Source organism: Cydia splendana, chromosome Z (assembly GCF_910591565.1).
Source record: "Cydia splendana chromosome Z, ilCydSple1.2, whole genome shotgun sequence".
NCBI classification, from domain to species: Eukaryota; Metazoa; Arthropoda; class Insecta; order Lepidoptera; family Tortricidae; genus Cydia; species Cydia splendana.
The window spans coordinates 7190705-7217124 of NC_085987.1; the positions used below are offsets into that span (position 1 = coordinate 7190705).

At 39.5% G+C, this 26420-nt stretch overlaps 1 protein-coding gene across 3 annotated transcripts in view; it reads right to left on the bottom strand.

The window, feature by feature from the left end:
- The window catches only part of LOC134804273 (PDZ domain-containing protein 8), a 96184-nt gene that overhangs the window by 15505 nt on the left and 54259 nt on the right, over positions 1-26420 (bottom strand). For all 3 annotated transcript variants that reach the window (XM_063777262.1, XM_063777261.1, XM_063777263.1), the window contains exons 2-11: positions 26207-26377; positions 8478-8660; positions 6139-6331; positions 4859-5069; positions 4455-4620; positions 4043-4243; positions 2970-3176; positions 2071-2663; positions 1261-1480; positions 368-476 (exon numbers count right to left, since the gene is read on the bottom strand). In XM_063777262.1, the coding sequence (XP_063633332.1) occupies positions 368-476; positions 1261-1480; positions 2071-2663; positions 2970-3176; positions 4043-4243; positions 4455-4620; positions 4859-5069; positions 6139-6331; positions 8478-8660; positions 26207-26359 (2236 nt within the window). In that variant the 5' untranslated portion in view covers positions 26360-26377. The remainder of the gene's footprint in view (positions 1-367; positions 477-1260; positions 1481-2070; positions 2664-2969; positions 3177-4042; positions 4244-4454; positions 4621-4858; positions 5070-6138; positions 6332-8477; positions 8661-26206; positions 26378-26420) is intronic.

Sequence of the window (26420 nt, forward strand, 5' to 3'; positions counted from 1 at the left end):
ACAGTGATCGACGGTAAATTTGAGCGACTCATCTCATTCTTGAGATTAGTTATGTTTCCTGTTTTTGGGACGATTTTTCCAGTATTAATAATAATTGTGGTTCATTGACTTTACCTCTCGTACGCTGAAACGCGCACCCGTTCAGAGTTCAATAGCTACCTACTAGCGTGGATCCACAATCCGGCATATATATATAAGTATAAAGAACATGTTAGCTAATCTCACGTTTTGTTACATTCAAAGGGCCGCTAGCGGCCGCTATGAAGCTTATAAGTGATCACCTTTTTTATTTGTAGTCTGCCTCTCTCGCACTCCCTTTAGCAAACTTCGATAATCTTTAATTGTCATACTACATCTGTGAACTCACCATGCCCTTGCTTCGGAACGCACGGCGAAGACTCCTGGCACTTGGTGACACACTTCTTGTGGCAGCACAGACCGCAGTTGCGGCATTGCATTGCGTCTTTGAGCCATATCTGCAAAAGGTGAAAATTCATCATCTGGTTCGACTTCTAAGGACCAGTACCTGCGATTTTTTTGCTCTCAATTTTTGATTATATTATTAAAATTTGAGTACCGTGAAAATTTAACACTTAAAGCTTGTTTGAGCCTTGAGTGTAGGCGAAGGTTAAACTTTTGTAAGATGTTACGGGGTAGGATATACATAATACTCGTACAACTTTGGAGTGCCCTTTGGTAGGGCAAAGGCTTAGGTAGTTATCAATAATGATTCTATAAATAATTCTACCCTAAGTAGGTAATTGTATAACTAGTACAGTATATATTTTTGAAGAGGCTCACTTTTATATTTCGGTTATTTTATTAACACAATTTTTACTCATCAAAGTCATCAACTAATCTCATCATAGTATAGACTCAACAAATTACAAAAAATCAACCATCATCGTTACATCGCCTATTTGTATTTTTTTAATTAATAAATATAGCTAGGTAAGTATAGACGATTTTCATTAACTCTTAAAAACACCTTACACGATGAGTTTATGGACCTATAAATCGCCTTTCTTATTTTAAAAAGATAAAAAGCACTACCATAAATAACCTAATGAACTTGATGCGCTGAGATTGGTTGAATCAACCAAACAGTAAGTGGAAAGTAAAAGTGGTGTACAATCTAGTACAAATTGTGGTTTAGTTTAGGTGTACAACTAAGCCCTACTTTCTACTCAAGATTTAGACATTTCCGAACAAGTCGTGTTTTTTTTCTGACGGTTGTTATACCTAACGTTTGTCTCACACCTTTTTATTGCAGAAATCGCACTGCGTCGAGCGATGGAAGTGCGTGCGCACAAAGTCGTGCGCCGCACGCACAGGCCTGGGCGGTCGCGGCACGTCGCGAGGCGGCGCGCGCGGTGCGTGGCGCATGCTGCCCGCGCCTTCCCACTCCCACCAGACCAGCGCGTCGCCGAAGCACAGGCACGGCTCGAAGCCGGCGTGAGATGACAACTTGTGGCTTTTGCTGGTGGATACAATTGTGTTAACTGAGTATTAGGTATACAGCCTGATTTAAATAATGCTTATGGTAAATTACGGTTTTAAATGTCGCATATGTCACTTAGCCAGGTAACGAAACGAGATCATGTTATTTATGGTACGGTCAGCCAAGAAAGTGGTCTACCACTTTTCGACTCTATCATCTGATTGATAGAGTTGAAAAGTGGTAGACCACTTTCTTGGCTGACCTTACCTACGCGGAAGTATTCGCGCTACTCTGAAAGGGGTTTAAGTATATCTGCAAACAAGGCAAACATCTTCACGTATTATTAATTTGAACAATCACTCTACATTTTTGATCGGTTTTGAAGGTCTAGTTTAAAAAAAAACAAACGTCGTCGCATTTATCAAGTAGATAACTAGATATTTTTCTTTTGCGTTTTTACAGTCACCTGCAATACCTAATATGTTAGTCTTTGGCGGCCGCAAAAATATGTGACACGCTCTTATGGCTCTACAAATAAGATCGTGTCAGATATTATTGCGGCCTCCGTTGTGTAACTCAACCACCAGTATGAATCTTTATAGTGTTGTTTAATATGAGCGTACTCTTACCTAAACTTTATATCGACGTCAGGCGGAAGAAACTGGTACCGCTTCATATGATGCGGAACAGTAGAGTCCTGACACTCTGACAATAGCGCTGCTAAAGGAATATTCAAATAACCCAGCAGAACCTCGTCCTTTTCTCCCGCCATGGTCGCCCAAACGTTTATATTGAGATACTTGTGGTTCTCGTTTAACTTGAACTCCGTCTCTTCGTCGAACGGTATGATAGGTTTGAGAGGCACGCTCTTAGTCCAGAACATTTGGCATATCTCGACGTGTTCCGTGAGGCGGGGGCCTCCAGTTTCGAAGATCTGGTCTTCTTCTTCGCCCTCGGTTTTCTCCGGCCTGCACTCGGAGGAGTCGGTTCGTATGATGGGTATCTCGTGTTTGGGCTTGGTGGACTGCTTGAGGGGGGTGCTGGCGCCGGAGGCGGGAGGGGTGGAGCCGGCCGAGCTGTCGGAAGACTTGTTCTCCACGGAGCACCGTCGCTTGCGCAGGCCGAAGTTGGAAGGCGAGGGGGTGTCGGACTTTGACAGTTGACGCACGGGCTCCTTTTTAGCCTCCGTCTCAGCAGCTTCCGGCGCTTTTGTTGTATCTTCCTGATGACAAAAATACTTCATAATTTTTTTATTAACTTTGCTTTATTATGTACCTACTTGGCAAAAATAATTTTGTAAAAATAAAATCTTATATTTTTGAGAATGGGTCACAAACCTGCCTGTAAGCTAATGTTTTAACAGTCGTTATGGACTAATGGAACAGTCGTAAGTGCACTCATATATTCCAACTCGCCATGTCGCTATGAGTTACTCCTTATTGTATGGTTGCGGCGGTTCACAGAAGATTTCGTAGTTGATTACTCCAATAACCTACGCGCTGTGCTGTATCTTTTATTTAGTTAGTACCGAGTGCAAGCTGGTCTTGGAGGCGGCCGCGCGCATGCCCTGCAGGCGCACGCCCTCCATGACCTCGGAGACGCGCCGGAAGCTGAAGTTGGTGCGCGCGCGGCGCCCGTCCGCCGAGTCCTCGCGCCGCACCGCCGGCGTGGTGCCGCCGCGCCGGAGCCGGATCGTCACCGCTCGCCGCTCGATCAGCCGTAGGAGCTTGCCCACCTAAGCAAAATACTTAATTGTCATAATGATGGGTTGCTAAGTAAAACATAACATGGTAGAAAAATTGCATTTTTAACGTTAAGAAGCGTGCTTTTCCAGCTTTGTGTATGTTTGTGTATGAAAGACTGGTTATACTAGCTCCTACGTACCTAACGCACTTCAAAGTTTAAACCATACTTTCATAATCCAAATTAAGCATGTAGTTCACGGAAAAATACTTCCAAGACAAACTGAGTACGAGCTGTTATTGATCAAAAAAGTAATTAATTATTTAAGTAAGGTCTATGTTAAAATACCTGTAGGTAAGTGCTAATTTAATAATTAAGTATTAGTTCAAGATACCCTTGAATAGTGGAATACAGAGCGTACATATATGTTCACCTACTTCAACGCCTACCTCGAACAAATGGCAACGTTATGTCACCTAGATTAGATATTCTGTCTAATTAATCTACTAGGCATATGAGATGGCTTCGGTTTTGGTCACAAAGTGCACGCAGCAAAAATGAAGTAAGGTACTACTGAGGTACCTATGCTTTATTGTTATGTAAAAAGTTCTACTTTTATTCAAACAGGGTTATTCGCTAAGATGCTTAGGGCTACCATTCAGTAACCCGGGATTAACCGGTTAAACCTGGTTACCAGTACAATTTGACATTGGGATAACGGTTTAACCGGTTAACCCCAGGTTAGTGGGATAGTGCAAGTGGCGCTTAAAGTAGTAGATTTTAGCACTAATTATATAAATATCAAGCCGTCGAGGTCGAGGTTGGTGCGGCATCCGGGTGTTATGGGCACACAAGCACGGCCACGACCACGACGATCATCGCTGATAGTACTTCCAGCATGACTACAGCGTCGCTAACCTGTGCCACATTGCAGACTGGTTTATTGTCGACAGCTAGTACAACGTCGTCCCGCCGCAGGTCAGCCCGGTACGCGGGTGACATGGGCACTACGGTGTCCACAAGCACGGCGCCCACGCCCTGGCAGCACACGAGGCCGAGTGCGCCCGTCATGGCCGGTAGCAGCACGTCCAGCGTCAGCACTCCGCGCCGGAGGGATACCTGTAGAGGCATACGAAGTTTAATTATCGAAATTTACAGCTTAATCGAAAGATTCGTGAGGAAGCAATAGTGTATTATTTTTTGAGATAAACGAATTTAAGATGAATGAATCGGGTGTGCCTATTGCTAATATATAGCAATAGTAAAGTAGTAGTGGTAGTAGTAGTAGTAAGAACTTCCCGTAACTTATATGTAAATAGCGATGACTTACCCAACCGTGCGAGTCGACGGCTAAAGCGGCACGGACAGTGCCCGCACCTCCACTCCACTGCAGCCTGGTGACCTCAACCAGCCGGACGGTCAGCCGGCCGTGCGGCGTCGGCCCTTCCTCGCCCTCCGCCCCGCCTGGCTCAGACTTCGGGAAGAATGGTTTGTAACTAACGGACAAAAAATATTGTGAAATCAATAAATTTCTAGTTCGTATGAAGTCGTCGGTCGTTCGCTCGTTCGTTCGTCATTCAAAACCCACAAGGTTTCGGGATATTGGCACGTATTAAAAGCCGTTTTCAGGCACTTAAATGTCATTTTTGAATACAAAGAGACAGATTTCTGACAAGTTCAGGGTTCAGGGTATTCGGGTCACCAAACGTTGTAGATGAGGAGAAAATAACATACCGTATCTTATAATTAGGCAACGTATGCCTCTGGGCCACTGCCCGCCTGATATGTGCAGCGACCAGCGATGCCAGTCTGGGTTTGAGCTGTCTCCCCTGGAAACGGCCTCGGACGCGGAGCTCAAGCTTGGGTGGCGACTCGAACGCCAGCGCCCAGTGGGTGTACGGGTTGCGGCGAAACATTACTCGAATGGTTCCGCTTAGGCTCTCAACTGTAAGGAAATTGGCAATTTGGATTATAAATTTTAAAATGTAGTGGCCGTAAAAACGCTCAGTATGGATTCGCTTGACGCTGAGGCAGAGCAGCAGAGCAAAGCGGATCGCGCTATATTGCTAAAAAACAAAAGTACCGCCCTACCGGCCCGGCTACGATATCACGCGGCGGTGACTAGCATCAGCGTGTTATTCCCACTAGTTACCACCAAGTTCTTACCAGTGGTAACTACTGGGAATTTTTTCCCACATTTTACCACTGGTAACTACTGGGAATATTTTTTCCCAGTAGTTACCACTGGTAAAAGGTGGGATTTTGTTCCCCAGTAGTTACCACCAAAATTTTGTTACAGTTCAATACTAATAAAAACAGTATAAATACAGGTTGTTTTTTATAGTCACCTGCAATAATTACGGAATGAATATGTAGGACTGTAGGTCATACTGAACAACTTTGTTTCATTTCAGTAAAATGCCTTGAAAATTATCAAAAATACTAAAGCATAAACTGTTTAATTACTTACCTAATAAAATCACTTGATAATCTAAATGGATGATTATATTTATCTAAATGGTTGATTATATTATTATGAAAAATAATCTAAATGAATGATTATATTATTTAGTTTTTTCACTTGTACCGGTTAAACTGTTTATTTTTGATCACTTTTAGGGCAGTTTACTGAAACACTAATCGACTTTTAAGTATTTATTAAAGCACTCTATATTACTACTGGGAAAAAGAAAACCACCTTTTACCAGTGGTAACTACTGGGATTTTTTTTTCCCAGTAGTTACCAGTGGTAAAAGGTGGGAAAAAACCGAAAAAAAATCCCAGTAGTTACCACTGGTAAGAACTTGGTGGTAACTAGTGGGAATAACCCGCATCAGCGGTGAGCAGTACCTATGTCGCTATGAGTGGGAACTAGAGATTAGATCGGGTCGTATTATTCCATGCATAGTAACTCGCTGCTCGCAACTGAGGTGCAGATCTTATGTCTGTGCCGTATGGCAGAGGCACTGCTAAAACGTCAGCGTCAAGTGAATTCACTTAAAGTCTCCAACTACCTGTGATGGAGATGTTGGCGATCTTCCCGAGCAGCATCACAGCATCGACGTCAATCCTGAAGTTGCCGTCGTAGGCCAGGTTGCAGGCCAGGTCGAGAGAGCGCAGACGTGCGCCATCCTCCTCAAGAGACCCGTTCAGCACGCGCAACGCCGTGATGCTTGGGAACTCGGTGCCCACTTCTAAGGAGCGGAGCTACGGGCAAATCGTTAACATTACTTATAGAACTTAAAGAGGTGAGTAGTCAAAACAAAAACCGTGCTGCAAAACCAGTCTCGGTAATTCGCATTCTCAGCGTTGAAGGTTTTTCGCTTGCTTTAACTCCGCCTATGATGCATAGAGGCTGTAAGTACGTCCGCCAGATGACTGGCTAAATGCAGGCGGACTAGCCAAGGTGACAATCGCTTCCCCATCGAATCGCTTTGTGTCTCTCAATCACTCTTCCTTATTAGTGTGACAGGGACAGTTGCGTTTCGTTCGCTACGGAGCGTGAGCGATTGGCATGTTGTCTACGGGACCAGATCCGAAAGCCAAGAAGAAAACTATTCCAATGACTATTTTCACACTAGCGCTGATGGCGCCGACCGCGAAGTTTTGTCTATCGCTAAATAAGTACGATACGAAACTTGGTTAATTATTTATGTATTCGGGGGGTTTTACGCCAGATACCTACGCTAGATGACATGATACCTCTGTCTTGGTGAGCCACTTTTTTTTTGTTCTACATTATTCCAGGAAAGCAAAGATATATGAACAACTTCCCCTTGTTTACACGACCTACACCTTGATATCTTATAACTGTGTCCAATAGAGGTAATGATTTATTTATTTATTTAGTCGATGGAGGAACTCAGCATGATGTTCGATGACCTCAACCGAGTTTCACAACGGGTGGGCTTGAAAATGAACATGGACAAGACGAAACTTATGTCAAATGCCAATGTTGTGCCCATCCCAGTCTCTGTTGGGAACTCGGTACTCGAAGTTGTTGACTCGTACATCTACCTAGGACAAGTAGTCCAATTAGGTAGGTCCAACTTGGAGACAGAGGTCAACCGCCGAATCCAACTCGGTTGGGCAGCGTTCGGGAAACTACGTAATGTCTTTTCGTCCGACATACCTCAGTGCCTCAAGACGAAAGTCTTTAATCAATGTGTGTTACCAGTGATGACTTTCGGCTCCGAAACGTGGTCTTTCACTATCGGCCTCATCTCAAAACTCAAAGTCGCTCAACGAGCTATGGAGAGGGCTATGCTCGGAGTTTCTCTGCGTGATCGAATCAGAAATGAGGAGATCCGTAGACGAACTAAAGTCACCGACATAGCCCACCGGATTAGCAAGCTGAAGTGGCAATGGGCGGGCCACATTGCACGCAGAGAAGATGGCCGATGGGGTCGAAAAGTACTCGAGTGGAGACCACGGACTAGCAAGCGCAGCGTAGGACGTCCACCCACAAGATGGACAGACGACCTTGTTAAGGTCGCCGGAGGACGCTGGATGCGGGCCGCTTCCAACCGGTACGAATGGAGGTCCAAGGGGGAGGCCTATGTTCAGCAGTGGACGTCTTATGGCTGAGATGATGATGATGATGATGACTTATAGAAACAAAAGGAGTTTAAGTAACTTTTGGGTATGTCCACAGGAAATACCATAACATGGTTTTGAGTTTGACCCACGTCTCCCTATCCCCTCGTTACTTATACGAATAAAACATTCAATAAGAATCGATTAGTCAGCACAGAGTTGAACAAATATAGTTAACGACGAGGGTAACGACACGTCAAGCCGCGTCCCGCCCACACTCGGTAAACGTACGTTGTGTTTACACAAGAGATTTGTATTCCACCTTACTTGTCTCCACTAGGGGGACGTAGTTTACTAGTACTTACTCTCAAAACAATCAAAATGGGAACATTTTACATTTACTTATACTTAGTGTTTGGCTGAATAAAGAATGAAGAATGTGTATTATGGTAGGGTTAAACTTTGCCACTTAAATTGTAATACAGCGAGGAAGCATGTCCGCAAATTAAGGATTAACTTATTATGACTTAAAATAAACTGTCATGGTTACAAATTACCTACACCTAGTCATCAACATCGACTCGAAGTACATGTGAACATATAACACATGTATGTCTACATAAATCAAACCTATTATTACCCACTATTACGCTTCTTTTAATTTTAATGTATTTAGTAGAGTAAAAGGTGCCTGTGTAAAATAATATTTAAAACTAATAAAATGTAGCCTAACCCAAGGAAGTCCTTCGCTAAACGTCACAAAAAGTAGCATGTTGTTGATGGACGTCTAAATGTCCTGAGCACCTCCCACACTCACCGTGAGCGACTCAAAGATCTTCCCCGACGAGGTCTTGGCGAGCAGCTCGGCGAGCTCGGTGGCCATGCGCCGGCGCAGCCAGCGCGTGTCCGCCGTGCTCTGCTGGAAGATGAACTGCAGCATGGCGTTGAGCGCTCCCTCCGGCGTGCCGCCCGCGCCTCTCGTCAGTTCGCTGAGTACCTCCTGGGAAAATTAAAAATGCTGTTAAAGACTATGTAGATGTTGAAAATGCATTAGCCATTGGCTAGTAAAGCTGTTGTTTCTATATTCAAATCCAAGTTAATATGAAACTGCTCCATCCCTACCACAGCGCCGCTTTTATATGGTGGTGATGTGCGGCGTGCACAGAGCACGAATAATTTCAAATTAAATAACAAATAACACAGAGACCTGCTAAACGTAAGTATGTTATTGTGAATACGATTGTTGCGGCCACACATATCGGGATTCGGCGAATATTCGTGGCGTCTTTTCCCTTGAAATTTCTCTTGGAAAGCGAGAGACGCCATCACGAATATTCGCAGAATCCCGATATGTGTGGCCGCACCCTCAAAGATTACACATAGCTTGCAAATTGGTGCCCCTATCAAAATAGGTTGCATATTATTATGTATGTCATTGGAATGCATTGTATCTACGTCACGTTGCCGATTTACCAAACGTACCGAATGAAATGCGAGCATGCGCATTAGCCACGTCAAATTAAGCCGAATTTGGGCAATCTACGGAAATAATTCGTGTAGTTTTGAAAATTGGTACAGGTATACCTTGTGGTGCCCAGATAAACATACTAAAAGTCCTCGAGGGTAGGGGGTGTGCTGAGGGTGTAGGGGGGTTGAAGGTACCTTTTTTCATATTTTTGCTCATATCTCGAATATCTGTACGAATAGCATTATAATTACTTCGGACAAAAGTTTTAACATTAAATTTCCTACAAATTTGGTTAGTTTATTTTTACTCTGCGATCAATACTTTAGGAGCTACAGGCTATTAAAGTTAAATAAGTGATAAAAATAGACGGTTTAAGAAAACGTTGTTTTTTCGTAATTGTTCATCATAAATAAAAAAATTAGTTTAGAATAAGCAAGCTAAGCAACCTGCTGATAAAATATAAAAAAAACCGGCCAAGAGCATGTCGGGCCATGCTCAGTGTAGGGTTCCGTAGTTACCCGTCCGTCAAAATAGACTATTTGCAAAAACTCAAAAACTGCTAGACCGATTAGGTTCGCTATATTTTTTCTTGAAAGTCATTACTAAGCTTTACTTTCACGATTTTTTTCATATTTTTTGGACCCATGGTTCAAATGTTAGGGGAACTAAAGTGAAAAACACAACATTATTTCTTTCAGATCGATTATTTCCGAAAATATTAAGTTGATCAAAAAATAGTCCTTAAAGACCCTTATTCATTTTAAAAGACCTATTCAACGACACCCCACACTATAGGGTTGACGCGAAAAAAAAAATCATCCCCACTTTAATGTAGGGGAGCTACCCTAAATAAATATTTTTTCTAGTTTATATTTTACGACTTTGTCAGCGTAACTGATTTATATATTTGTGTCAAATTTAATCATAAAAACTAGTAAAAATATTTTTTTATGGTGGCTGCCCTACATTAAAGTGGGGATGAAGTTTTTTTTTCGCTTCCACCCTATAGTGTGGGGTATCGTTGGATAGGTCTTTTAAAACGAATAAGGGTCTTCAAGAATCATTTTTTTATCAACTTAATATTTTCGGAAATAATCGACCTGAAAGGAAAAAAGTTGTGTTTTACCCTTTAGATCCCCTAACTTTTGAACCATGGGTCCAAAAAATTTGAAAAAAATCGTGAAAACATAGCTTAGTAAAAGACTTTCAAGGAAAAATATACGGAAGCTAATCGGTATAGCTGTTTTTGAGTTTTTGCAAATAGTTTATTTTGACGGACGGGTAACTACGGAACCCTACACTGAGCATGGCCCGACATGCTCATGGCCTGTTTTTTTTATATTTTATCAGCAGGTCGCTTAGCTTGCATACTCTAAACTAAAATTTTTATTTATGATGAACAATTACAAAAAAAACGACGTTTTCTTAAATCGTCTATTTTTTATCTCTTATTTTACTTTAACAGCCTGTAGCTCCTAAAGTATTGATTGTAGAGTAAAAATAAAAATAACCAAATTTGTAGTAAATTTTATGTTAAAACTTTTGTCCGAAGTAATTATAATGCTATTTGTACAGATATTGGAGATATGCAAAAATATGGAAAAAGGTACCTTCAACCCCTACACTCTCAGCACACCCCCTACCCTCGAGGACTTTTAGTATGTTTATCTGGACACCACAAGGTATACCTGTACCAATTTTCAAAACTACACGAATTATTTCCACAGTTTTTTCTAATTTGCTTAGGCTACATGAAAAATATCGCCGAGCTGCATTGCCATTCGCCATGCATTCATTTAAACTTAGTAAGGGCAGTACTAGTAAGAATGAACTTTAGAGTAATTCTCAGAATAGGTACGCATTTTCATAGTTTTTGGGGTAGTATATGGGACTCACTTTAAAATAAAACATAACTGAAGGCAATAAGTACATCGAAAAATAAACAACAATAATTTTCATTGTCGGTTGAAAAACAAAATATAAAAATAGGCATTATCTACTCGTAGGTTCGAACCACCGGTGACCGAGTTTCGTGGGACACAAGCAGGCTGCGGGGTGTTACGGTGGGCCAGGGTCGTAATCACTGTTCCAATCAACGAGTAGACAGTGATTTTGCTGACCTTACACCTACTCTAATAGCGGAGCTCTGGAGCGGTATTCCATCTTTTTAATCATATTAGCATATTACATATATTTAACTTTTGAACCTATACTCTGTAAAGTTTTCTAAAAGCCGAGACGGTTCTAAGTATAGTAGCAGATTTAGTTCTCATGCTCTAGATTAATAGGTAGTTGAAATGACATGTCGATGAGGACGAGATTAAAAGGTAAGTATCAAGAGTTTGCTATGTCCTGTCCGTATTTTCGGAATTTACCTATTTATGGCAATGCCGAAGTTGTTTTGAACTTTTAATGCTTAGTGACTTTGCCAATCATATTTATTACGATGGAGTAAATATACCAAAACTTTGCTTATTTAGTAACTTATATATACTTACATACAACTTTTCTTATTACAGCCAAGAATGAGCCAAGATATTTGACCAGTGGCGTAGCGTGAACTAATTTAGCCGCCGTGGGCGAAATCGCATCTGCGAGGCCCTTTTCTTTCACTGTGCCCGAAAGGGCCTCGCGTGAGGCCCCTCTTAGGGCGTGAGGCCGTGGGCGACGGCCCACTTCGCCCACGCCTAACTACGCCACTGTATTTGACACTTTTATAGTTCGTTTGTGATATAACATTTTACTTATTAAAAATATAAAATGTCTAGGGATGTACCGACTAGTCGCCGACTAGTCGGGAAAGCCGACTATCCGGCCACATTTGTAGTCGGCGATTAGTCGGCGACTAGTCGGCAAAAATGGCCGATTAGTCGGCACTTTATTAGTGAAAGAATACCATATGTTTTATGTTTATTTTACTAAAATACGTATTCTGGATGCATACGAAAACTTTTGTTCATATAAATAATTGACCGTTTGATCGTTATCATATGTTGGTGGGCTGGTGTTTTCCTCTACAGGTCGATCTCAACTGATTCTCGTGTAATTTCATGTGCAAGTTCGATAGTTAATGTTTATAATTATTATTCAGTTTTTGTTTTTTTTTTAATGGTGGAGCCATGATGAGGAACTATTAATGTTATTGCAAAATTTAGAGACTTAGACAGGGCACGTTGCTCGTAAAGACGCCGACCACAGGGTGTAGGTTCTTAACTGGCGACTACGTACGGGAAATAGAGCCTTGGAAATACCTCCTACAAGCTGTACTGACGGTCTGCTCAGGATCGTAAAATAAAATAACTAAAGACAGAAATTGAACGAGGATTCTTGTGATAGGTCTTTGAACCTGTAGAGAACACCTTTTAGCCAAGCTAATATGATGAATGGCGCAACCAAAGGAGCAAAACTATTGTTTTTCACCTGAACTTATACGAAATTAATGATCTGGCCGACTAGCCGACTAGTTGGCCGACTAATCGGCCATTCGAGCGCCGATTAGTCGGCTAGTCGGCCAAATCAATAGTCGGTACATCACTAAAAATGACAGATAGGCATGGACAGTAATCCATTAATTCCATCATTAAATTCTAGCGAATCAATCCAGATACGTCCTCCTCCTCCTATTTAATTAAGTGTCCATAGTTCGCACAGTCGCAGAGGAGCACAGTCGATTTTTTATCTTGATATTCAAAACCCTAAACACTGTACTTTAAAATCCAAGCTATGTAAGTACGTAGCCGTAATATGCTGAATTATGTACCTAAGTATTAGGAACATCTTCTTTCTTAGATATGCCTACCTTGTTTTTTTTCAACATTAGGTACAAAAATAATAGAGAAATTTTATAATATTGCAACTGGCTGAATAAAGTAGGTACTTACGAGTATACCTACTTTGTAGGTACTTTACATACCTTATCCCACAACTTTCATACCGAATGACATACGATTTTTTAAATACGAAAAACTAACAGATTTGTAGGCATTTGTGAAAATATTTAGTACAGAAAGCAAACCCACTAGTACCTAAAGTCACTGTAGTGGTATGTAGCTAGTAAGTTAAGTGTAGATATAATTTAAGCATATAGACGACTCCATGGAAAGAGACGTAGTCCTAACACGTTGTTTTCACTGATATTCCGTTCCCGCCTGCCCCTCACAGCACATAGCGACCCTGCCAGGTAATATAGGCAATTTGGTGTGCAATATCACCAAAGTTTTATTTTCATAAAAGCAAGCAAGAAGATGCGATGCTCAATTGCTCACGATAACCATAGCACACTCGAGGTGCAAAAGTTAGTAATAAAGCTGCTGGAGATGCAGCCAACTCCAGTACGGGTTGACGGAACTAAATTATGCACTCGTGTTGCAAACTTCGATGGAAACTTTCTTAACGTCTTAAAATATTGTAAAGTTATAACAAGACACTTGACCTGTGAAACTGTCTCGTTAATTGCTGGACACCTTGTGAAAACGCGCATTTTTGAGTTGTTATATATTTTCCGAGCAAAGCTCGGTCTCCCAGATATTTTGGTTTAACCGAACAACTAAGTTTACAACTTATTTAGTTGTTAAATGTGAAAAAGATAGTTTGAAGCACTTTTAACCCATTTTTAATAAAGAGGTCGTGACCTCCGTTTAGAACCTAATTGCATAATGCTGCAGTAGTTAATCCCTATACTTAATACTTTCGTGAACCAAAAACCAGGAAGTAAGGTCCTAAGTTAGGTAGTGCCATATAATGAGCCCGCCCATATTGCCCATAAGTATAGGTATAGGTAGCCATATGTAAACACCCACCCACATTGCCTACGTGAAAAAACAGACAAGACAATCCTAGGTACTCAACCACAAAAAAACATTACCCTTCCGTCTTCGTCGGTTAAAAAACCGTTTGTAATTGTAATATCGACTGTAGTTACCTACTAAATAGAAGCCTCACTGTCTCAGTCAGTGCAATATTTACGCTCCACCTATTTTTTTATTATTTCTTTACTTATTTATATCTTTATTCTGAACAATAATTATTGTGTCGAACATTGAATTGCTTAATAACCTAACCTGCCAAATACCCCCGCTTAATTATTGACTAGTGTACGTCACAGCAGGGCGACATAGCGACCACCGCTGCTCTGAATGCTGAGGAATTGTATAACTGATATAACTCCAAAGTGACATCAACCTACGGACACGACGCTTTGTTATGAAAGGTATAATTTATAAGACGAATAATAGCGAGTCGTTACAAAAATGCGATTTTGTCATTTCACACAAATCGAAACATTTTCGATTTCATAATGAATGTTAATTTGTGACTAATTTTAAACGAACCTGCGGGCGTTTCTGGTTTTTTGTCATTGTCTAATTTAGATACAATATTTACAGACATTTTTTATAAAAAAGTGACGTAACTTATCATGTACTTATATCAGGCTGGTACCGCATGATCTTGTTAAGGGATTAACGATGTTTTACGCACGAAGAAATTAATTAGCAGTTTAACCATTTACTTTCGCGTAAAATATCGACGTAATTAAAAGGCCGCCTACGATTGTTGGCGTCGAGCGAAAATAAACATTTGCAGAGGACGGGGTTCACTGAATGCCGTTCGTACATAATTACGATGTCCGTTTATGATGACGGGCTTTATTGTCTGAAACTAAGATTTGGCTTGGAAAGGAACTACATACCTATCTATAGAAAGAAGTATAAATAAATAAATAAATATTATAGGACTATACTTTTTACACGAATTGACTAAGCCCCACGGTAAGCCCATGAAGGCTTATATACTTAGAAAACAACCAGGGGGCCGATTTTTGAATTTCGACCACTCGATTTCGTGTATTTCGTTAAATAATATCTCCACTACTAGGCATTTAAATTCTACTAATAGAATTGAAATAGAGTGGTCAATACCAATAGCTTCCAAATTTCGATCGCTCGTATTTAAAAAATTAGCATTTCTCCGTTTTCCACCGATTTTCGAGTGACGAAATCGAGCGATCGAAATTCAAAAATCGGCCCCCATGACTCAGGAACAAATATCTGTGTCATCACACAATAACATGCTCTTACCGGGATTCGAACCCGGAACCATCGGCTTCATACTGCCGTATTCGAACTTCTAGATATTCACAAGAGACGACACGTACTAGATCCATTCTAGATACGTTATAGTTTAGATATCAACTAGTTCTATTTTGCAGCGCAATTCGGGCAACCAATGTCACTTTTACGATAGATAGCGTAAGATATCTATTAGATGTGAATTGGATCTCTAAGTCATATCCTGAGGAAATCGTTCAAGAGTATCTCCAGAATCGCGCAAATGTCATATTTGACAGGTTAGATCTTAAACATATCGTTATCGTATCTTGGAGATGTCTAAAAGATATCTAATAGATGTCTATTTCAAAATCCGAATCGGGCCCATAGGCAGGGTCACTACCCACTAGGCCAAACAGGTCGTCAAGTATTATGTATCATCATCATATATATAAAATCGAAAAACCAGAACGGGATAAAAAACGAGCGAAGAAGCGAGATGGCGCCTTACAAATTTCTAAAAAAGTTTATGACACGTATCTCGAATACGATGCACGTATGATAAGAAAAAACTGTTTAAATCTATTATCTAAATATAAGAATAGAACTAGAGCATAAAAACTATCGCTTTCGATGCGTATTTAATTTACAATAAGCAAAAGAAAATTTCATAACAATCTTCATTTTACGATGATCGACCATTTTCGGCAACTCTCGGTTAGTTTCGTTTCGGTGGTGGTACAGACAAAATTATTTGATGTGGTGCTACAGACATACCCAATGTTTATGTTTGTCATGTTGGTATACAGTTATTGCGGCGTTTTATTACACGAAGTAAAATAAAAAGTGCTGTCAACCTCAACCTTAGTCTATAACCATACGAGTGACTTAAATGCCATAAATGACTTCTCAATCAAATTAGTATTATCGTATGATTATCGTGTTAATAATTTGTATTTTATTGTTTTAAATTTCTTTTTGAGTTATATTATTCAGATTGACTTTCACGGCTTCGGCAAACATTGTCATTCGTCCGGGGAACGGGCTGCCGAGATGGGCCAAAAATATCAGTTCAAGGGATGGTGCCCGTAATAATGTGTGTGTGTGATAATTATACTTTAATGACTTTACAGATATAACCAATTCGGGAACTGTTTTCTCGCGTAATACGACACGACTCGACCAGGTAGGATTTTTTCTTCTTGCTGAACAGTCCCCATCAGATATATCGGAACGGCCGAGGTATTCACAAATATCTAAACAATGTAAATTATAATGTAGTTAAAGTGCATGCTCAGATATTTTGGAGCTCAAGGGTTGCTCAAGATCTGCTCAACCTCGGCCATGGTGACTGGCGAGAGCTATCGCAAGACCGGGAAACATGGCGTGATCTGGTGTCGCAAGCCAGGACTCATTTTCGGTCGTTGCGTCACCGTAGCCGTCGTAAGTAATATCAATATCCAGACAGGGAAATGGGGACTATTTACGTTTGTATGAAAATGCGATTTATGGGCGGTGGTCGTACATATTCGTCTTAAGGCGGAAATTAATCTAATGAACGTTTTTGCAATTGGGCTTATAAAAATAAATAATAACTTTGGGTTAGCATTTGAATCACGCATTATAGGGAGGGGCGGGGGGAAGGGTGGCATTTTATAGGGGTTGGTCACCCCTTTCAAACGACACCCGATTTGTGTCTAGGAGACGCGTAGTTTTTTTTTTTATAAGTGTTTGAAATTACGTGTGACGGAAGTGACGGAACGAAATACTGTGCCAGAGTCACCGTTAGGTACGACGACGAGCGAAGCAAGGAGGAGTGTTAGGTATCTTGCGTTCACAACACACCCGGCTCGCTGTCAAAAAAGAAATACAGTGGTCAAAAACATGTATACGGACAAAGTGCTCAAAAACATGTATACGGACAAAGTACTCAAAAATATGTATACGAAATTTTCTAAGTCCAAATTGGTTACCCTTTCGTACGCTTTGGTTGTTTTATTGAACATAACCTCAAAAAATAAAAAAAAATATTTTCGTGGTAACTATTGATTTCCTAACTTTGGGGATGGGTTCGGGGGGGTTCCTACTCCCTTCCCCCTCCCTATAATGCGTAATTCAAATGCAAACCCATAATTTTATGTTGAAACAAGTTTTAAATAAATACCTACGTAGATGAAAAAATACATTCTTGCCTTTTATCAAATCACATCATTTTTTGAGAAATTTTCGAATTAAGTTATCCAAATATCGGTTACAAATAAGAAGTCCCTATCACAGTTATAAACTCTGGCAGGGTTCAATACATAATAATATCGGTATTTAACTTAACATAAGACAAACTCTTTATTTCATTTACGCGAGCGGAGCTGCGGGCCCGTCTAGTATATATTATATATTATATTATAGGGACATTCTTAGTATATTACATATAAATAGTAACAGCAATGTAAACAAGCTTATTCGGGCGGAAAATTAGTCACTAGTCCCAAATAGAGTTGGTAGGATCTCGAGTATTTGACTCAAAATTAAATGTACATTCTGGCACTTCCAAAAGTTATTTCATAAGGGACCACCCTTAACAAATTGGGCAGGTGGAAAACCAATTCCCATATGTATTTGCGCCTCACAGGGAGACGCAAGAAATGCACATTGATCCCAGAAATTGGATAGGTAGAATACCACCCTAAATGTTAGGTACCTACCTATCTATGAAGCGACTTCTCGTATTTCCGTTTTAAAATTCTGGTATTATGCGGAAATAGCTTAAAAACATTGCGGTCATAAACTGACTGGTTATATATTAGTATTTCTACTTGAAATAAAAAACAAATTAAAAAATTTTCTGGAAATAATTTAATTTGTTCTAATACTTCTAATAGAACATTGCGGTCTATTATTAAAAAACATGCTTATTATTCCTTGTCGAGTTTGATCAATCAGCCTCGATGTTATAACATTTCTTTGCTAGTACGTTGAACCCAATTAGGTGGGAAGAATAGAACCATACATGTTTGCAGCTCGTGGATCGAGACAAGGTAATATACTTAGGCGCCGCTTGGGACGCCCTTTCTACAGTAAAATCACATACAACATAGTATATGTAATGCCACTTACGTAATACGTAATTCATATTGGGTGTTGGCATTAGCAATAGGGAATTCTAGATACACGCCCCGGCTTCGCACGGGTTACACAAAACTAAAACAAATTATACACCTAAACCTTCCTCAAGAATCACTCAATTGATAGGTATCCTTCAATACTTCAAGAAAGGAGCGTACTCCCATCTTAAAGGCCGGCAACGCACTTGCAACCCTTCTGGTGTTGCGGGTGTCCATGGGCGGCGGTAATCGCTTACCATCAGGTGATCCGTTTGCTCGTTTGCCTCCTATATCATAAAAAAAACGTGAAAACCGCATGAAAATCCGTTCAGTAGTTATTGAGTTTATCGCTGAGTATGTATACTTAGTCCTGATAGTTATATAAGAACAAAATGCTCTTACACAAGTAATAGTTAAGTGAATATTTATTTTACGCATGACCTCAGTAGATAGATATGGGATGTGTTATGACAAACAAATTAATTGATTAGTGTATAGGTAGTATATTATTGCCAAGGAACGGAAATATGTATATTGTTATATGTACCTATATCTAGTTAGCATTTTTTATTTATTTAGTTAAATTATAAAGCATTTAAGTACATTCCAATAATGTTATTTTTTTAGGGTTCCGTACCTCAAAAGGAAAAAAACGGAACCGTTATAGGATCACTCGTGCGTCTGTCTGTCCGTCGGTCACAGCCCATTTTTTTCAAAAGTACTGGATCAATTAAGTTGAAATTTGGTGCACATATGTAAATATGTGACCCAAAGACGAACATCTTACGTAAACAAATGAATTTTAAACATGGAGGCCACTTTTGAGGGGTAAATGAGAAAATAAAAAAAAATGTTTTATAACTATATCGTGTTACATATCAAATGAAAGAGCTCATTTTGAGAATCTCAAATATATTTTTTTGTAATTTTTAAAATAAATAGTTTAGAAGTTATTTAAAAAAATAGCCAAAAAATGATCATTCCCTCCCCCCTTTATCTCCTAAATCTACGGTCTAAAATTTTGAAAAAAAAATATACAAAATAGTTCTTTGCCTATAGATGACACGCATTGGAACGCGAGTCCGACTCGCACTTGGCCGGTTTTTTTAGAGCAGAATGAGAGCAGAGCAATTGATATAAATGCTGGATTAAGTAAATCGCTTCAGCACTTTGCATATTGCGATTTTAACGATTTTGCATTGAGAAAAGCGAATGCCGATGCAATTTTATATTAAAAGGCGATTTATGTTGAGCTTCTGTCGCTGAATTCCAATTATTTTTCCCCTGACGTCGATACAGCGCTTCCAGACTAAACCTACATTCATTTTGTATTTATATTCCATAAAATTTACCTAAGGGTAAGCATATTCTAGACCACCAGCGGATCAGTCAAGAGTCTAGTGAGTAAAATATATTCAAAGTTAACTAGGAAACTCGGCGACGTTTTTTTTCACTTCCTAGATACATATTACAATAACTTAGATTTTTTGCTTGTTAGTGAAGTATTAAATTGTTACTCATCAGATGTAGTCTGAAAGTTAAATTTAAAATTAGGGCATATCACCCCTACAATGGTACTATACTAAACTACATTAATAACTAGCTACATACAATATATATACAGTGGTACTACTAAACGAAATTAATAACTAGCTTAAATCTAAAATAGGCCCTTGAGGCATTGTACCAAGGATGCTGGCGGCATTTCCTCGCTGTATCGCAATGCTGATACGTTGTGCGAGGTAGCCGCCAGCTCTTCGGTCACCAGTTACGTCAACCAGACGCTTCGCGATTTCTGCAAACAACTTATGCGCGCTGGGACCCCATGGACCTAGAGTTTCAACTCCAAATGGTACAAAATGGTACTATTAAATAGGTTTTCCTACAAGTTACCTTTACCTATGTTGATGACCTTTCTAAACTGAAAACGTGAAAACCATAGCTGTATAACAAACACTCTAGAGTTAAGTGGTAATTACGGTTTGAAAGTTAGACTCTATAATTTTGTTGATCACGGTCTGAAAATAAAACGAGTAAACACTCGCGTACCGAATCGATATCTATCTAATTTTCCAATTGATGTTACATTACCTACTTGGGAAGCTCTTAAAAGCCTTAAAACCTTTTACCGAAATATATCCGACATAATTTTCATATGCGGAGCGGGCAAAATATTTTGTTTATTCGCCATAAACTTGCATTTTCACGCCGCTGACCTACTCGTAAATATAATTCATGTCACTGCCGCGGGCCGTATCTGTAAATTATATTTTAAAACCTATAAAATCATATACTATTTATACAATTATATTATATATTTCTGAACACGAGACCAAGCAAGAGTTTACAACTAATATGTTGCAGCTAATACGTTTAAATTATCATTTCGTTACGTCGAAATTATAGCTCTACGTCTAATAAATAAAATACCTAGCTACTCTTTATGGATGTGAACATAACAGTAGGTATGAACGTTTGCATGATCCAAATCGGTGTCCATAATGGCGATTTCAAGGGTAAAACTATGGCAGTAAAGCCCTATTGAAAACGGCACGTTCAGTGATGACTTAATGATGTGATTAATGAATTGATCATTACCTGTGTTACAATTGTAGTACCTAGTAATGTAATATTGAGCCGTCATAATAATTATAGGCACGGCAATAAAACCACCTTGAAAACCAACTTGATAACGTTTTATAATCGTAAATATTTTATGTGTTAGTGACTAACTAAAATACTGTTTAGTATGTATGTAGTAGTACTGGTGAGCTTTTTCAGGACCGTTTTTGCCTGGGGGGCTAGCCAAGATGTCAATCGTATATCGACAAATACTTAACATAAATAAATAATGTATGGGGATGACACACACATACGAAAGGTAGGGACAAACTGAACCCACGTACGCAACGTATGCAATGCATTATGAAATCTGGACCCTGAAATTTGTCTGATTAGAAACGTCATACGCAACGTAACGCATGACAAGTATGTTTCTAAGCTTAAAATGGAAGTTTTTTCCGTTGTGTGGGGTCTCAGTCATCTGGGAAATTTATTACGGGTACGTGAGGTAAAAAGCTTCGGAAACCTGCAATCCCGTCGTGATATAATATTGAATATAAGATCATTCAAAATAAGATCCGTTACAGTCGGAATGCCGCCTGAATAGGTTCCGGTGCATATTAGTCACTCACGGTTCGCCGACTCTGTGCCCGATATAAAGATGATGAACACGAAATCCCGATCCAATTTAATTGTAACACGAGTAAACCTGCGTTACTGGGGGCCTACCGCGAACCACGTTCGACGTGTTGCCTCCCTGTTACACTTACGTACGAATTTACAAGTGCGACAGAGAGGCAACATAGGTTGAACGTGTTTCGCGGTAGCCCCTCTGACACCGTAGGTATGTCCTAATAAACCAGTGGGATTTAACCACATGAGCTGACTGTAGGTACGTATACGGTATTTTTAGTTTAAATAGATCAATAATAGGGATCTTGACTTTGTTTAAAACAAATAATTTAATTTTTTTGGTACTCAAGTTATAAAGATATAACTAATAAAATCTAGTGCCGTAAATCGTACTAATGCAATAGGAACTAACCGCTAGTCATGTATGAACGACAGAAATAAGTTTTTCATCACACTTGCTCGAAATAGTATTTTATACAATCGTGATATAATCGTGATAGAGAGTTTTTCAGTCGAGTACCGTGTTTAGGCAACGAAGCTTGCTGAGTTGCCTAAGTAAGGTACGAGATTGAAAAGCTTGATTATATCACTATTGTATACAATACTTTTTCTACTAGTCAACAAAAATAATACTTTAAACTAGTAGAATCATACAAATAAACCAAACCAAAAGTATACAGCTAAGATTCGCGAACAGCCGATACCTTCATACTGGTACGCGACCCGGCCGCCGCGCCCCTCGCCCTACGGCGGGCTGGTCAACGACACCTTCTCGTAACTCATGAGGCCCTGGTACTTGCTCCGCGCTAAATTCAATTTTTAGACAGTTGTTTTCTCGATTTTGGCCACCGTAGCCTATGGAGACTAAACAAGCAACACTAAGTGGTTTTCGTAGTCTATGGATGTTGCTATATTAAGGGTGTCACATGCGCGTTTCTGACTTATGAACCAATTGTTTCTACTATACAACCTAAAATAATTAATTTGAGCTATGGTTTTGTTTCGTCCTTTTGATCGCGGCGAGCTGTGATTGGTCAATTTCATTATAGTTGACTAAACTGTATCGATATGAATATTATAGTTGAGTTGGGAGCCCATACATTAAAAATACCCAATTGCAGTTTGGTATAAGAAATCTTAATTCAAGAATTACAGTCGACTAGTAGAAAAAAGAACTTATTTCATGCAGGTGAACTAAAGGGAAATAATGCCTATATCGTTCCAGCGGGAGTTATGGATTGTAAAAATAGCTAAAACTTCCTACGGAGCCATCGTCGTCAGAAAAGGCAAATTAATAATATGTGCTATAAGTATGGACAAAGTTACGGAAACAAGTTAGCTAAATATATCAAAATTTTAAGTTTTAATTGTCAGATTGCCCTAGATCCAAAACTAAAAGACCATTAAGAAAAACGCAAAGGAATTATATAAAATTATAAGGAATTATAAGGCATAAAACTGTTCGTATGAAAGCAACCCAAAATAATCAAATTTATTAACTATAAGGCTCGGGCTCGGGGTAGTATTTGTATAAGTCCCGCGGGTGGTTGTGACCTCGCCAAATAATATATTACTTACAAAATATACAGGTGTGAACTGCGAACTTAACCAATAGGTACGCTTAAAAAGAACTAACTAAAGACCTGTTTGATAATGATAAGTTGCGATTCTTGTATCGTAGTCACAAACACGTGTGGCTTTTATTCGAACTCATACTCGTAGATTAATGACAATTCAATATTATTCGCCCTTACGTCTAGGCTATCTAGCTCACATTTATATAAGTACATCGAATGCCTACGAGATGGGCTACAAATAGTAACAGCTAGTACATTAAATCAATAACACATTTTCAATCTTCTAATCGCGCATCGCGCATCTACCTATGCGTACTCGAAACCGCTGACATTTCGATAATTTCGATACGATGAGATGCACACTCGAGAAAGCTACGAAATGAATAGAAATGGCTATGGCGTAGCATACGGGTCGATTTTATAGTAAAGTCGCACCAAGAAAAGTCTGCAGCGGATTTGATAGCCCACGCAGTGTAAGTGTTATTTATACGTCATAATTTCATAGAAGTTTGACGTTTAAAATGACACACTTGCACTGCGTGGGCTATCAAAATCGCTGCAGACTTTTCACGGTCTGACTATAGTCAGTAAAGACAGCCTAAAAGAGCCTAATAGGAGCCTAATGGTATTGAGATTAGCAATTTGTTAAAATATTTATACCGTTATGATACAACCTGGAAACGACCCGTATGAGCGATCGCATTATATAAAAAAAAAACAAAGAAAATATTTCTTAATCTGGCGTTCACTTATGAACAGCTGTCAGATTCCCGAATCAAGTAATAACAACTGTATGGAAATAGTTATTTGTTTAACCGCTCGTGCTAATATTGAACCACGAGCGTAGCGAGTGGTTCGAAAAATGGAATCTTGAGCGTTTCGAGGGTTTCAAAGCATGAGGATTAAACAAAATTTGACCCCGAGTGAAACAACATTTTTCACCACACCAACCCGAAGCAAATATTAAATGTAAAATATCAAACAAAATCAAATCCAAATGAATGTTATTAAATATTTATCATCCAAAATCATCATTTAAAAATCAATTCTACCAGCAAACATAAGAAAACAACTCAAAATTTGCATTTGATTACTTTGCCTCACATGTGAATAAAATGCAACTTTGCTATCAGTTTTTGAAGTGCAAAGTAAGCCTTTCCGAGCTGGTGCGGTGAAAACTAACTAGAGCAGTTTGGTTGCTTTAAATGTAACCATACCATTATCCACGACCATGCAGCTTTCTGTCTGTGGACTGTTTGAACCTTGAAAGAGACAGTTTTCCCTTGAACTGAAAGTAGTGAAAGTAAATAGCTGTATGAATAAAATTGTCAATTAAGTAGGTTGTTTTAAAATCAATCAGTTTATATTCAAATTACCTCCGGACGAATTCCAAATTCTGATTCTATTTTATTTAGATTATGACAAAAAGTTATATCGCAATATAGTCATCCACCGAATAAATTGGGGCTTATTTTACATTGGGACAATAGGTATCCTTAACATTTGCGGTAATTTTAAAACTTTTTGTGAGTTAATAAGAAAGCAGAACAGCAGTATCACCTTCGCGTGTTACCGCCGATACCCGATGTATCTTTCTAAAATCCGAAGGTCATTCTGAGAGCTAACGAACTGTATCAAAGTAACTGCAATATCATGTCATATACGATTTGACTATTAGGGAATTTGCCTAGTTCCCTAATAGTCTAATAGTTGGTAGTGACCCGGTTTGAGGCTGGTGGGTTCGAATCCCTGGAAGGGCATTTATTTGTGTGCTATAATTTTTGTTCCAGAGTTATGGTTGTTTTCTATGTTCATATGTGTGTAACCCACCTAAATACCTAATCACTTAAAATAATTACTTCAAAAAACTAATTAATTTAGCTGATCGAGTGTAAAATAACGAACATTAAAACAACTTTCAGCGCAGTGGCCAGTAAACTACATCGTCGGCGATGCGTATTTAGCGTAATTAAATTCGCTGTATATTCCCTTGAATAACGAACCTGCGCTAATTAAAACGGACACGTCAACGTTGTCAATCCTCACGTATCTGTATGCAGGCAGTATGATACGTAACGTACGCATACGTATATACGACTGCAAATTCATACCATGAAATAAAAATGTAAACAAGCTTTACAGGCAATATTAAAGGCCTGTGCACGCCGCTGGCGTGACGTGTGCGTGCTCGCGGCTCCAACGTTTTAGCGCACGTGCTCGTGCACATCTATGTACACTCAGCCGATGTGCTCTGGCCTAAAAAGTATAGTATTTTTTTCCAATAAATATCAAACGTTAAAGTTTACATCAATGTTCATCATCATATCCACATCGCCCGTTTCATTCCAATTAATTTGAATGTAAAATGGGTTCTGTGTGTGAGTGTGTGTATTGCAAATGTGTGGGTGGGTGAAATTATGAACATACAGATTACAGATTGGTCCCATTTTTGTCAAAAATTCAGTTCTTATGATGGAATCCATGAAGAATCGAGGGAACTCCTCAAAAAACATTCAGCGTAGACAACACATTTTCAAGCCGAATGATATTTACCAACATTATGTTTTAGAATAATTACCCGATTTTTCCCTCTGTTGGCTTCGGTATGACTCGCTTTTGACATTTACATACTACGCAAATGAATGAGAGCATGAAAATTTGATTTCCACTCGGAATGACACAGAATCCTCGACTAAAACCTCACTAAAACAATACATCGGCGCCCGCGAGGGAAGCCCCATCAGGTTCGTTACGTTACATATGCTGAAATATTCTGTATCGGTGCACACAAAAACAATGGGCGAATGTTTCCCATGGATGGACCATCTTTTTCAGACTCCTCGTAATGAAGCTTTTACAAAGAGTGAGCTGCCGATACTGTGAATTTTTTTCGCCAAACTTTCTGAAAACCATTGGTAGCCAAAATAGGTTCGGTTAATATGCAAAATAGTATTTTGTGAAAAATTTAAAAACAACCAAGTGCGTGCAACGCATAATGGAGGGTTCCGTACTTTTATACGATATGAAAAAGCAAATGAACATGACAAAACTAATAAAAATTGCTTTGGGAAGTGTTGACTTGGGAGAAAGTCCTATACGTGCTTTTTTATACTTTTTATGCTCTTTTAAGCCAGGTAAAGAAGTTAAAAAAAACTTACTGCTGGTAAAGTAACCGGCTCCCTGGAGAGGTCATCGGCCGGCGGAGTCTTGTCGAACGGCCTCAGGAAGTACACTAGGATGGCGACGGGGATGGCCAGCGCCGACACCGCCCCGAACAGCGCCGCCGCCAGCAGCCAGATCCAATCTGGCATGGTTGCTAGTCTTTTTATCTAGGGAAGATAAAAAATATTTTAAAATAAATGCCACCACTGT